Source organism: Thamnophis elegans, chromosome 12, assembly GCF_009769535.1.
Source record: "Thamnophis elegans isolate rThaEle1 chromosome 12, rThaEle1.pri, whole genome shotgun sequence".
Taxonomy (NCBI): Eukaryota; Metazoa; Chordata; class Lepidosauria; order Squamata; family Colubridae; genus Thamnophis; species Thamnophis elegans.
This window is the reverse complement of record NC_045552.1, coordinates 38,731,651-38,744,495: the sequence shown is the minus strand read 5'-3', so window position 1 is coordinate 38,744,495 and position 12,845 is coordinate 38,731,651. Positions and strand designations below refer to the sequence as shown.

Here is a 12,845-nt window from a genome sequence, read left to right as displayed (position 1 = left end):
AAAGTCCGGTTGCCTCTTGAAAAAGCACTTTTGGGACAACTATAACCTGGATGACTGAGAATCTCTACAGACTAATAGCAGCTATGAGCACAGTGAAATCCCACAACTTCCAGTCAATCTCACATGAGCACACATACACATACAAAGCGTCTGGGAGTACAGATGGGTAATCTTGTGATCTCTTTTTATTTCAGAGATTTTGACAAGCCCATTTAAATGCCATTGTTAGCTACAATGGCTCCCTTGGAAGCTGAGTTCTCACCACTTCCTTAACAACCTTAGCTGAAAAGGGAAAGTTGAAGATAGATTAAAAATTGTCAATTATAAGCATGGCAAAAGGTCCTTTTAAAATTTGATGGTATTAACCTTCCTCAAAGAGACATTGCTGAACCCAGAAGAGTCACAGCCAGACAAGAAGCAATTGGGGGGGGGGGTGAGGATGTATGGGTTGGAATGCAAGGAAGGGGATGATGGAATGCAAGAGCACAGACTCCACAGCAAGACATACCAGCTTTCCAAGATCACCATCTGAGAAAGTTCTCCCAAACAAAAACGAACATAATTGATTGGATTGAGTAAAGTGACATTGGGAGGGCCAGGGAAAAGAAGGGAGCATTTAACTATGCTGATTGCATGTAAAACCATTAGAACTGGCTTCACTACTTCCATATCCATATCTGCCCAGTAAATTATACTCTTGGAAACAAAGAATGGTCCAGGAGTCTTTATTTGCTGCATGCACCGAGTGGTATTTTGGATACTAAATAACATAGCTCATTCTGCAAAGCATCTAATTTAGTCCTTTCAGTTTCAAAAACTCAAAAGAATCCCAGGCTGTCTTGTAAGAGTTATGCATCTTCCCTCCTTGACTTTGCCTGCTGGTTTCCAGATTTTGTTCTTCCATTGGTCTATTATCACTCTGATCTCTTCGCTTTGAAGAAGGAAAAAAGGAAATGATTTCATCATATCAGAATATGACCACTGTAACTCTTGTTTTGAGTGGGGAGTTTGCACCTAGCTAAAGGAAAAGGAAAGAATTCAAATGAAAGTGGGCTTCTCAAAGACACACACATTTAATTTCCTCTGATGTCATTGCAGATGGCTTCAGGAAAGTGATTGCACTTGAAAATGGCATGATCACCTCTGGCAAGAATATTGCCATTGAATTTCAGCATCCGTTTTTCAAGAGAGGGAAGGTGGATTTGCTGGCAAACATCAAGAGGAAGGTAATGTTTCCTAGAGTGCTGCCTGGTTAAAATTCCTCTGTTCAATACAATCACATGTTAACTGGTCTTTTTTCTGTTTAAAGCATTATGAGCAAAACTGGATTGGAATTTGACTGATCTTCCCCCTCCCCACTAAAAGTCCACCCCCAAAACTTAAGCAGGGCTGATTCTCTTTAGTGCTTGGATGGGTGAAAAGATAATATGGAAGCCGCTTGCACACAGGGGGTTCATGAAGTCTCCAGAGTTGAGCTTGTCTTGAGAAAGGAATCTTGGCTTTGATGTTTTCCATCCATGCTAATTCTTTTTCTCTAGGGGACGCGGTGGCTCAGTGGCTAAGACGCTGAGCTTGTCGATCAGAAAGGTCAGCAATTCGGCGGTTCGAATCCCTAGTGCCGCGTAACGGAGTGAGCTACCGTTACTTGTCCCAGCTTCTGCCAACCTAGCAGTTCGAAAAATAGGATCCACCTTTGGTGGGAAGATGACAGCGTTCCATGCGCCTTCAGCATTTAGTCATGCTGGCCACATGACCACAGAGACATCTTCGGACAGTGCTGGCTTTTCGGCTTTGAAACGGAGATGAGCACCACCCCTAGAGTCAGGAACGACTAGAACCTATGTGCGAGGGGAACATTTACCTAATTCTTTTTCTAATGGGTGAAATACTGAGTTACTTGCAAAACTCTGGGGCTGTGGAGGCTGAACAGCCAGCTGCAAAGTATAATTACAGTTACATACTTTCTGTATGACTGTATATTTCAAAAATCAATAAAAGAAAAACAAAACCTCATATGTTATGTAAAAACAACTTAGTTTTAAAGGCACAAATTAAACCTGGCCTGTGCAGGATCATCATAATGATGATACCAATATGACTTTCATTCAAACTCTGAGAGTGAACCAATTTTTTTCAGTGGATGCTTTTGACAACTCAGTATTATTATTTTTTAATATATTCCAAGCACAGTAAGGACAAACCTCTAAATAAATGGATACATTCCTAAAGTTTGGTACATCTTTTATTTCTCTACTCAAGATCATATGAACAATGTGAACATTACAGCAAAATTGACCAACCGTAAGGCCAGTCATAGACTTCTGAGATTTAGCCTTTTCCTTTTAGATGTGTGTCAGTGCTTTTCTGAATGGGATGTTGCAATTCTGCTTTCTCAGTACAATTCTGGTACTGGGGTAGGTGAGAGCCCAGGTAGCATTTCCTGAGTGGGCATAAACAGCAGCTTTGGGTTATCATCTAAGATCAGCAAGGGGAAGGTTGTGTTTCCAGCGTCCTCACTCCTTATGAGTCAAATTTCAGTTGCATTTGTTTCTTATAAACATGTTCCATCTTATCATCTTCAGTCTACCCTGTCACAGGTGGCCACAGTAAGGCCAGAAGATCTCAAAATCTGTCCAGATGACTTGCACAAAGTGTTGTCGGAGGTCCAGGAGATGAGGGAGCAGCAGAACAGCATGGACATCAAGCTGGAAAGTATGAAAAGGTGCAGCACCATGAATGCACCATGAGCAAGTACTGAGAGGCAAATCATGAGAGAGGAGTTTCCCACCCCATCTATAAAGCTGCAGATAGAATGAAGGGATTGCCTGAGTACAGAAAGGTGGACTTGTTGGCATCCTGGAATACCTCTTTCTGTTCCAATAACAAACATTATGCCATGTTATCAGCACCACTCACTTTGAAAAGGAAATAAAGGATCTTGCTATTGTGGCTATTAATAACTGCTAATCTAGGAGGAAGACTCTTTCCTTATTAATTTTTTTTTGTCCTCCGTCCCCAAAGATCTTGTTCCTGCTGGTTACTGTGTTGGCCTGCTCAGCTGCAGTATTTTACCTGAGATTTTAACTCACCTGCAAGTTTAATGGTTGTTGTCCTTTAATGTTTTAATTAAGAGTGGTCTACTGTGGGACGTGAAAAGATCCATAGTCATTGGGAAAAAGCTGCCTGATGAAGGACTGGGCTGATAGGCTATCTAACCCATTGATGTCTGCAGATAGAAAACTTTCTGCCTGTCCCCTTCCAAAGAAATCATTCTTCTTCGAAATGCTGGTGCTTTTTTCTGCAGGTCAGATATTTTGCCCCTGAGCAGTGATCTCTTGTGACTCCCGAGTCTCCCATTTAAAGGATCTCATGGAGCAGAGCTGAAAAAAGACCTTGGCAGTTATTGTAGTTCGAGCATATATAAGGTGTAGCCATTTCCCCACATCGTTTCAGAAAAGCCTCTTTGTGCCCCTCCAGATCCCAGGGGAAAGTCCCGTAAAGTTGTGGCATCTCCTTTTCCATTCTGGGTCTCTTGGAATGGAAAACTGGTTAGTCTCCTCCTGCTTCCACACATCCCCTCATTTCCTTACGTTTTGCAGCAATCCAAATCTTCTTACAAAAGCCTCCACTGGACTAGACTTGAACCCCATAGAAGTCACTCACTTTCATTTTCAACTTGCCTCTTTCTGTTCCTCGTTTCCAGGGAAAACAAAGCCCTCTGGAAAGAAGTGGCCTTCCTCCGTCAGAAGCACAACCAGCAGCAGCAGCTCTTGTCAAAGGTACTGAGAATAGCCCGGCCTTAGCTTGGCGCTCTCCTCTGCTCCAGAGCAGCCGCCCTTCGCCTGGGGCTCTCCCCTGAAGGCAGGAGAGGGCACGGTTGGAATGCTGCCTCCAGGAATCAGTTGCTCAGGGTCCTAAGAGTGATCTACTCCGTCCAAGTGCTTAGAAGAAAAGAACCTACATATTTTTTGGAGTATAAGATGCTCCGAAGTATAAGATGCACCTAGCTTTTGGGGAGGAAAACAAGAGGGGGGGAAATCTGCCTCCCAGCAATTTGCCTCCTTACAGCAAACAGTACAGGAGATATACACTGTTTGTGGTGTTACATTTCAGACTATACCTGTACAGATGCTGTTAAAATTGATGTGGCTTTCTGGAAGCATTATTCTCTGCTATTTAAAAGAAGATACAATAGCACTGGACCTCTTCAGATCAAGCATTTATTTTAAAAAGCTTCTTCATTTTGTTAAGTTGTGTAGAACAACAATAAAGCAGTCTTTAAAAAATAAGTAATAATTTGAATATTCTATAGGCATTTATAGTTACTGACTTGCCTTCTTGCAGCAAACAGACTTTCAGTTTAGCCTGATTAGAAGAGAAAAAAAATCTGTTTCTGCCGCCCAGCAATTTGCCTCCTTGCAGTAAACAGCAAGTTTCACTTTCAATTTCAGTTTAGGCACAGGGCTCCCGATGATCAGTTGTTTCAGGCTGCAGGGATTGCCATAGCCTATTGTCGCTTCTGCAAAATCCATTTTCTCCATTTGCTGCAAGGAGGTAAATTGCTGGGAGGCAGCGGCCAAAGGGTGGGGCCGGTGGGTAAGTGGGGCTACATTCAGTGTATATGACACACTCAAATTTTCACCCTCTTTTAGGAGGGGAAAAGGTACATCTTATACTCCGAAAAATATGGTAGTCCAAATGCAAGATAGAAATATTTCTCAGATTCACAGAGATAACTGAAAGGAAGAGACTCAACTGACAGTTCCAGGAGGGCTAGAAAGTTGGGTAAGCCCTGCTGATTACTTGGAAGAACTCGAATGGAAGAAAAAAGAACAACAAAAAAGTCCTGGAGAACTTTTAAAATATTAAAATCTGTGTGGTCTAGATAAATCATTTTGCAGTAGATGGATAGGCCATTGGTTCAGAAGTTTAACTGAACCAAAGAAAGGAGCAACCATTAAAGTAAACTGCAAGGAGACGCTTTTGTTGGTTGCAAAAAGCTGTGGTTGATAACACAGTTAATCGCCCTATAACTTTATATTATTCTCTACATCTTGGTTAAGGCTGAATGCATCAAGTCAATCTCTGTGTAAGAAAACTCCCACGGTACTATTCATGCACAGGTCAAAAATAGGCTTTTTACGTTTTTTTATTCTGAATCGGGTAAATATAGAGGCCTGAACAGAGAATCACAAGAAATGTAGAAACTAAGAGTGTCAGTGAACATAATTATGTGGTGGGTTTGGGGTTTTTTTTGCATTCTGAGTGGAAAGATCAGAAGTACCGTAGTTAAATCCCGGTGGAGTGACTCTCCCAGAGATTGATTAATTATTCAAACTGCCTTTACTGTACATTTACTTGAAAGGACTTTTAGAATATTTTGTACAACAGTTGCATCAAATGACTCCCTGTGTCCAGGTTTATGCAACATTCAGAGACACACCGCTGTCAAATATAGATGGAGAGAAAAGATGAAACGAAGCAGCTTTGAATGTCTTTATAGTAGCCATCTTTAAAGATGCACCTGAGAAAATGGAAGAGAATTGCAGAGGGTTCCAAAATCTGGAACAGGTTTGCCTGTTGACATTGAGGAAATAGGTAGCAAGGATGTTGCCAATGTGATCCATTGCTCTGTTAACACAGCTTCTGCCCTGATGGCATGTAAGGTGATGAATGATAATTCAGTCCATGTTTTATTAGCTCAATCCTTAATTATTACAATAAAGGTAAATAATGTGGACCACTGGTTAATGTATTGGAGATTTTAAAATCTGTTGTGTAGATGTTAAATCTTACCTAAGGTGGTTTGTGATAACAGCATGGAAGTATGTGTGAGTACACACAGAGTGTGTTTGTGTGATTTATCTGGAGGAGGAAGAGCCGAGATGGCGCAGTGGTTAGGGTGCAGCACTGCAGGCCACTTCAGCTGACTGTTATCTGCAGTTCAGCGGTTCAAATCTCACCGGCTCAAGGTTGACTCAGCATTCCATCCTTCCGAGGTGGGTAAAATGAGGACCCGGATTGTTGTTGGGGGCAATATGCTGACTCTGTAAACCGCTTAGAGAGGGCTGAAAGCCCTATGAAGCGGTATATAAGTCTAACTGCTATTGCTATTTTAAAGGCAAAAGTTAACAGAAAGTTTTTAAGACTTTTGCCAGTTCTAGTTTGCACCATTGAATATTGTGCTTAATTTTGAGGCTGTGATGGTTGAGATGAGAAAGGGTTGTTTATTTTTCCCTTCTTCTTTCAGATTGTTGAATTTATACTGGGTTTAATGAGAGGAAACTGCATTTTGGGGGTCAAGAGAAAAAGGTAATTGCTCACTCTTGCTTCTGTTGGCATTTAAAATGAGATTCTGAGTCCAGGTTTTCCCCCCATACTGAAGAGAGAAAAGCATCCTTAAACTTCATAGCGCTCCTGCCTCCCTGTTAAGAGGATACAAGCAGAACAGTTGAAATTATTCCAAAATGTTGCCTCTCCTGTTTCTTTCATCGTGCTCCTGTATCTGATTTCCTCTCTTTCCATGGCCTCTGGGTGAGCAGTATTCTTGCAAGTGTGAAGGTATTTCAGCTACTATATTTGTGGCTTCTCAGGGCACAGGTCCCGCTTATGGTTTGTTGTGAACATGCCATCCTTTCTGATACCTTCATCTGCCAGATGTTTCTCTTACCAGGAAAAAAACTCAAAAGAGCCGGCAGCTTTGGTTGGTTTTTCTTCTTAGGGATCAGGTGAAAATGGCTGGCAGCTGAAGCATGAAACCTGAACAGGCCAAGGACACTCTTCGCAAGCCACAGGGGAAATGGGGAAGCTCAGTGATGGCTCAGTGGCTAAAACACTGAGCTTGTCCATCAGAAAGGTCGACAGTTTGAATCCCTAACGCCATGTAACAGTGAGCTCCCGTTACTTGTCCCAGTTTCTTCCAACCTAGCAGTTCCAAAGCATGTTAAAATGCATGTAAAAAAATAAGAACCACCTTTGGTGAGATGGTAGCAGCATGCACCTTTGGCATTTAGTCATGCCGGCCACATGACCATGGAGACGTCTTCGGGCAGTGCTGGCTCTTCGGCTTTGAAACGGAGATGAGCACTGCCCCTTAGAGTCAGGAACAACTAGCACATATGTCCGAGGGGAACCTTTACCTAGAGAGAAACTGTGACTGTATTTCTTCCAGGTCTTAGACTTCAGAGGAGCATATTGTACGAACCTGTCCTGTACAGGTAGTCCATGATTTGCGGCCACAATTGAGCACAACATTTCTGTTAAATGAAATATTTGTTAAGTGAGTTTTGCCCCATTTCACTACTTTTATTGCCACAGTTGTTAAGTGAAACACTGAAGTTGTTAACCTAGTAACGCATTTGTTAAGTGAATCTGGCTTCCCCACAGACTTTGCCTGTCTGAAGGTGACAGAAAGTGATCTGTGACCCCAGGGCACTGCAACTGTCGTAAACATGAGTCAGTTTCCAAACATCTGAATTTAATCATGAGGCCATGAGGGGATACTGCAGTGGTCATAAGTGTGAAGAACGGTCATAAATCACTTTTTTCAATCCTGTTGTAACTTTGAACGGTCACTAAATTAACTGTTGAAAGTCAAGGACGACCCATACCTCCCTTACCGAGGAAACTATGCAGAAGGATGTGAAGCTTTAAAGCTAACTAAAGTTAATCAAATGTTTAAAGCTAATTTCAGTGGGCTGCTTCTTCAGGTCGTAGACCCAGGGCTCATGAAGTGTTGGCAGAGGCCTGGCCAGTAGCTTCTTCCAACTGGGAATGTTCAGACGATTGTGTCCAGATGTTGAACTCAAGTACTTTTTTCCATGCACACAGAAAAAAAATTTTTTGGGATGGTTATAACTATCCAAGGGGTAAGTGCATTTGGAAAGCACATGGCCCATTATTCTACATAAAATAAATGGCTGCTGTACATTTTCCTGGGCAGGAACTTGCCATGTGAGAAAATTATGTTTTCCTTTTCATTTGAGCACAAGAAAGAGTTGCCTTGGATTTTGTCACTCATATTTAGTGGCTGGAGACCATACTATATTCCAGCTGCAAGCTATCCCTAGGAAAAGCCAGCCCACTTTAGTTCAATAACGATTATGCCTTGATTGTGTTGAAAGCTTGCCTCAATTTTGGATCCTAAACGCTGTGACTTGCCAGCTGTGATTTTAAAACTCATTCTCTCAAATATCGTAATCCTCCAATCAATTTGGTAGCTATAAAGGGGTAAACAATATTTGGTTCATCAGGGTAGGCGTACAGCAAAATTAGGAAGTCTCATTTAGACCATTCAAATGAACATTTCATCCATTTGTCTAGTGCAGTGATGGTGAACATTTTCCGGTCCGAGTGCCCAAAGCACGTGCACGCATGTGAATCCCTAAAATGCAGAATGCGTGTGGGCCTCCATGCATGTGTGCACCCCGTGCATGCACGGCAGAGACCCAAAGACCAGCTAGCCAGAGGGAGGCAGGAGCACATGCGAGGTGGAGCTGAGCTGGGGCGATGGCTCGCATGCCCACAGAGAGAGTGCTGAATGTGGCACGCCATCACTGGTCTAGTGTCTTAAAAAGCATTCTTCCGAAGCATGCAAATGTTAATTTATTTGTATCTTTTAAGAGAGGAGTAAAGCTTCCCTCTGCGAATTTGTTTTCATGGACTGTTCAGACCTATGAGAGGTGAAAAACTCAAGTTGATCAAAACCTATTTCTGTTTTTACCAAGCCATTTCTCTGGTGACGATTTTCTTGCTGGGGAATGCTTCCATTGCATACATGCAACGGTTTCTGCATACAAAGCTTTGTGGCTCATCTGTCCATCCACCTCCACAGCTCTCTGTGCTCTACTTCTCCCAGGTCTTTGGCCGATGCTTCAGACCCTTCGCCTCCAAAATTCAGCCGCCAGTACATGCGCATTCCCGTGGAAGATTGTGAAACCGTAAGACTTGTTTTGTTTCCCTCCCGATCCTCCTAAAGCAGTTCATGCTAAATTCATTCTACCCTGTTTCCCTGAAAATAAACCCTCTCCGCTTTTGAGTGCATGCACTAAAATAACCACCACCACCACCCGGAAAATAAGCTTTCCCCAAAAAATATTGCAACGCAGCAGCAGCCATGAGGTGACCACGCTTGCTGCCTTCTGCACTCAAAAAAAAGACCTCCCCAAAAATAAGATCAAGTGCCAAGTCAAAAGAAAATAAGACCCTGTTTTATAACTAAGCTATCATGTTTCCCCAAAAATAAGACCCTGTCTTACGGTAGCTTAGTTATAAAATTCCTTCTTAATAATGCCTGTTAATATTTTTTTTATAATGCGTTTTGGTTTCACTAGGAATTCTAATAATTGCCAGAGCGTTAACAGTTTTTCTATAATAACAATTGTCTGACTAAGAAAAATGATGCTAAGGGTGTTAGATAAACTGCTTGTTGCTCTTGTGTCCTTAGACAGCCCTTTTGGATCATGGCCCAGACTGCCAAGACTCCATTATCATCCGTGACATCACAGATGCTCATGAGGAAGAGGAGGAAGAAGATGCTGCTGCCCCAGAGAGGTTTTTGGCGCTGGCACACTCCAATCATGAAAGGTGAGGTTACAGATATTCAGATGTTTTTACTGAGAGACAGCACTGAAGCAGAGGCAGGCTGCTTCACAATAAGTGATCAGTGCTGAATATTTTTACCCTAGAGATGTTGCCAAGAGATGTCTGTATATCTTTCTTTGTTCTGTAGAATCTTGGTTTGAGATATGGTTACCGCCATGTTCCTGGAAAGGAAAAGTAGAATTGGGAGTTTGTCTTAAAAAGTACACTGTTTCTCTGAAAATAAACCTCACCGAATAATAAGCCCAATCAGGCTTTTGAGCGCATGTGCTAAAATAAGTCCTCCCCTGAAAATAAGCCCTCCCTGAAAATATTGCAACACAGCAGCAGCCATGAGGTGACCACGCTCACCACCTCCTGCACCTCAAAAATAATAAGACCTCCCCAAAAATAAGCCCAAGTCAAATAAACGGTTCCACCACAAAACCGTGTTCGACTAAAGCGCGCTCGACGAAACCGCGTACCTGACGTCATCACAGTGTGACGAAGAAAGCACGCTGTGAGCGCTAAACCTAAAATTAACACCTAAACCTAACCCCCTGAAACCTAACCCTTAACCTAACCCTTAACCTAACCCTAAACCTAACCCTAAACCTAACCCTTAACCTAACCCTAAATCTAAACCTAACCCTTAACCTAACCCTAAACCTAAACCTAACCCTTACCTTAACGTGAATCGGCTTGCTTTCAAAGCGCTTTTTAAAGCGCCCTTTTTTCTCCGCGGTCCCTGTTGTCGCGCTGCTGATGACGTCAGCGACGCGCTTTAATCGGGCGCGCTTTAGTGGACCGCGGTTTTGTCATGCCATGAAATAAACAAAAGGAATCCTGTTCCTTCTGTTGTTGAGGTGGAAAAACGTCCAGAGAGAGGAGATTCTCTGGGCATGTCAGTGCTGGCCAAGTCTTCACCAAAAGTCCATTGGAGCTTGTGTTGTTTTTTATTCTGATTTTTGTTTTGATTTTGTTCTGCAACCCAACAAGACGGACATTATCCTTCAGAGGATAATTAGAACTGCATAAAAAACAATTACTGCCCACCTGCCTTCCATTGCATAAATCAAAAATATTTACAGACCCCTCTCATCCTGGACATAAATTGTTTCAACTACTACCCTCAAAGCGACACTATAGAGCATTTCACACCAAGACAAGTAGACAAAAGGACAGTTTTTTTCCAAACGCCATCATTCTGCTAAACAAATAACTCCCTCACCACTGTCAAACTATTTACTAAGTAAATTCTGCTAAACAAATAATTCCCTCACCACTGTCAAACTGTTTACTAAGTAATTACTATTACTATTATGTTTCCCCGAAAATAAGACAGGGTCTTACTTGCTTTTGATCTCCGAAATAAGTACTTGGTCTTATTTTCGGGAAGGTCTTACTATTTTTGAGGTGCAGGAGGCAGCGAGCGTGGTCACCTCATGGCTGCTGCTGTGTTGCAATATTTTCAGGTAGAGCTTATTTTCGGGCAAGGGCTTATTTTAACGTAGGCTCTCAAAAGCCCAATTGGGCTTATTATCTGGGGAGGTCTTATTTTTAGGGAAACAGGGTACTCTTCTCATTGTTCCTATCACCCATCTCCTCTCACTTATGACTGCAGGACTGTAACTTTGTTGCTTTTATCCTTACGATTTATATTGATATTGATTGTTTCCTGATTGCTTATGACTATCACTAAGTATTGTGCCTTATGATTCTTGATGAATGTATTGTGTCTTTTTATATTTACTGCAAGCATCGGCACCAAAGACAAATTCCTTGTGTGGCCAATCACACTTGGTCAATAAAGAATTCTATTCGATTCTATTCTATTCTGTATTCTTCTCTATTCTATTCTCTATTCTGTTCTGTGTTCTGTTCTGTTCTATTCTATTCTAAAACAAAATTAAAGGCAAAGATACCCTCAAGGCGAGTTCGGCTTCTGGTGACTGCATTCACATAGTATTACAGAAGAGGCTTGCTTTTATCTCCTTATGGATTGTTCTTCCAAGTTCCCAGTCAACGATATTCAAATTCATACTTGAGTCCCCAGACAAGTGTGAACCAGGACTGATTGGTTGTTTAGATTCTAAGATCAGTCCAGACCATTAGGGAACCTGGGAAAGGAAATCAACATTAGATTTCCTTTCAAGATGCAAAACCACTTCTGTAGCCCTGCAGAACTGCAGAACTGCATGGATGCTGTGATTTGATTCAAGAGTCTCTTTGCCCTTTCAAACAGGATAGCCAGCAGTGCCGGATTCCCATTGGAAAAAGTGGGTCCTCTCCACTTTGGGGTGCTGTGGGAGTTGCTTTGCTGCACTATTTGGAGAAAGCATTAGTTAAGTCTGTGCCTGTTGTGTGTTTTCAGGAAGGCTCCTGTGCCCACCAGAGAAGGGATTCCCACTTGGGAAACACTAGAGACCTCCGAGCCAGAAGAGCCCCAAGGTGACCATTCAGTTCAGCCCTCGGATGTCTCCCTCCAGTCCAGTGCTGTGGAGTTGCACACTCCACAAGTCAGCGCGAACGAAGAAGCGGCAGAAGTTATCGATTCCATCATCAACGAAAACCAAACAACGGCCTCGAGTGACTCTTTCCTTGACAGGTGTGTGTCTACTTTCAGAGAGGCGACACCTGGCAGGATTATCCCCTGCCACAGAACCATGGCATTGGAGGAGGTTAGTCTCTTCCTTGCCATCCATGATAAGTACCTGTCTAGCTTCAGGCAGTCCGTGCCCCCGAAGAAAATTTGTTCTACTGTTTATTAATGTAACCCTTGGTTTTTTTCCCTTGGTTTTCTGGAGCTGCTGTCTCCCTCGTTCTTCAGCATCCTTTTGGAAGGGGAAAGACTTCTGAGTATTTCTCTTGAGCACAAGCTGTAAATTCCTTGCTAGATTCTTCCTCCTTATTTCTCAGTGTAAACTGCTGTGAAAGAAACCCTCACTTCCCATCCTCTGTCGAATGGAATGGAATAGGAATAGGAATAGAGAATAGAATAACTTTGTCCCTTTAAAGATACACTAACCAGCATACATTAAAATGAAATTTCATTGCATGCAGGTCTCAAAGGGTCACCACCTCCAATATACAGTACATAAAAATAAATAAATAAATAAATAAATAAATAAATAAATAAATAAATAAAGTATGCATATATCCACATATATTATATGACACAGAGAAACAACACAGTCTAGTTCGGATGTATACATGTACATGGTGAGAAAAACTAATCTTGCAGGTTTTACCCGATGGATGGCCAA

At 42.2% G+C, this 12,845-nt stretch overlaps 1 protein-coding gene across 5 annotated transcripts in view; it reads left to right on the top strand.

The window, feature by feature from the left end:
- Window positions 1-12,845, top strand: part of LOC116515515 (heat shock factor protein 3-like) — a 33,338-nt gene that overhangs the window by 8,372 nt on the left and 12,121 nt on the right. For 4 of the 5 annotated variants that reach the window (XR_004256263.1, XR_004256264.1, XM_032227619.1 and 1 more), the window contains exons 3-9: window positions 1,099-1,226; window positions 2,583-2,722; window positions 3,704-3,779; window positions 6,251-6,312; window positions 8,858-8,939; window positions 9,446-9,585; window positions 11,954-12,187. Coding sequence is in view for 3 of the 5 variants with exons in the window: in XM_032227619.1 (XP_032083510.1) it covers window positions 1,099-1,226; window positions 2,583-2,722; window positions 3,704-3,779; window positions 6,251-6,312; window positions 8,858-8,939; window positions 9,446-9,585; window positions 11,954-12,187 (862 nt within the window). In the remaining 2 variants the exon portion in view is untranslated. The remainder of the gene's footprint in view (window positions 1-1,098; window positions 1,227-2,582; window positions 2,723-3,703; window positions 3,780-6,250; window positions 6,313-8,857; window positions 8,940-9,445; window positions 9,586-11,953; window positions 12,188-12,845) is intronic. The other variant, XM_032227620.1, reaches the window with a different exon arrangement.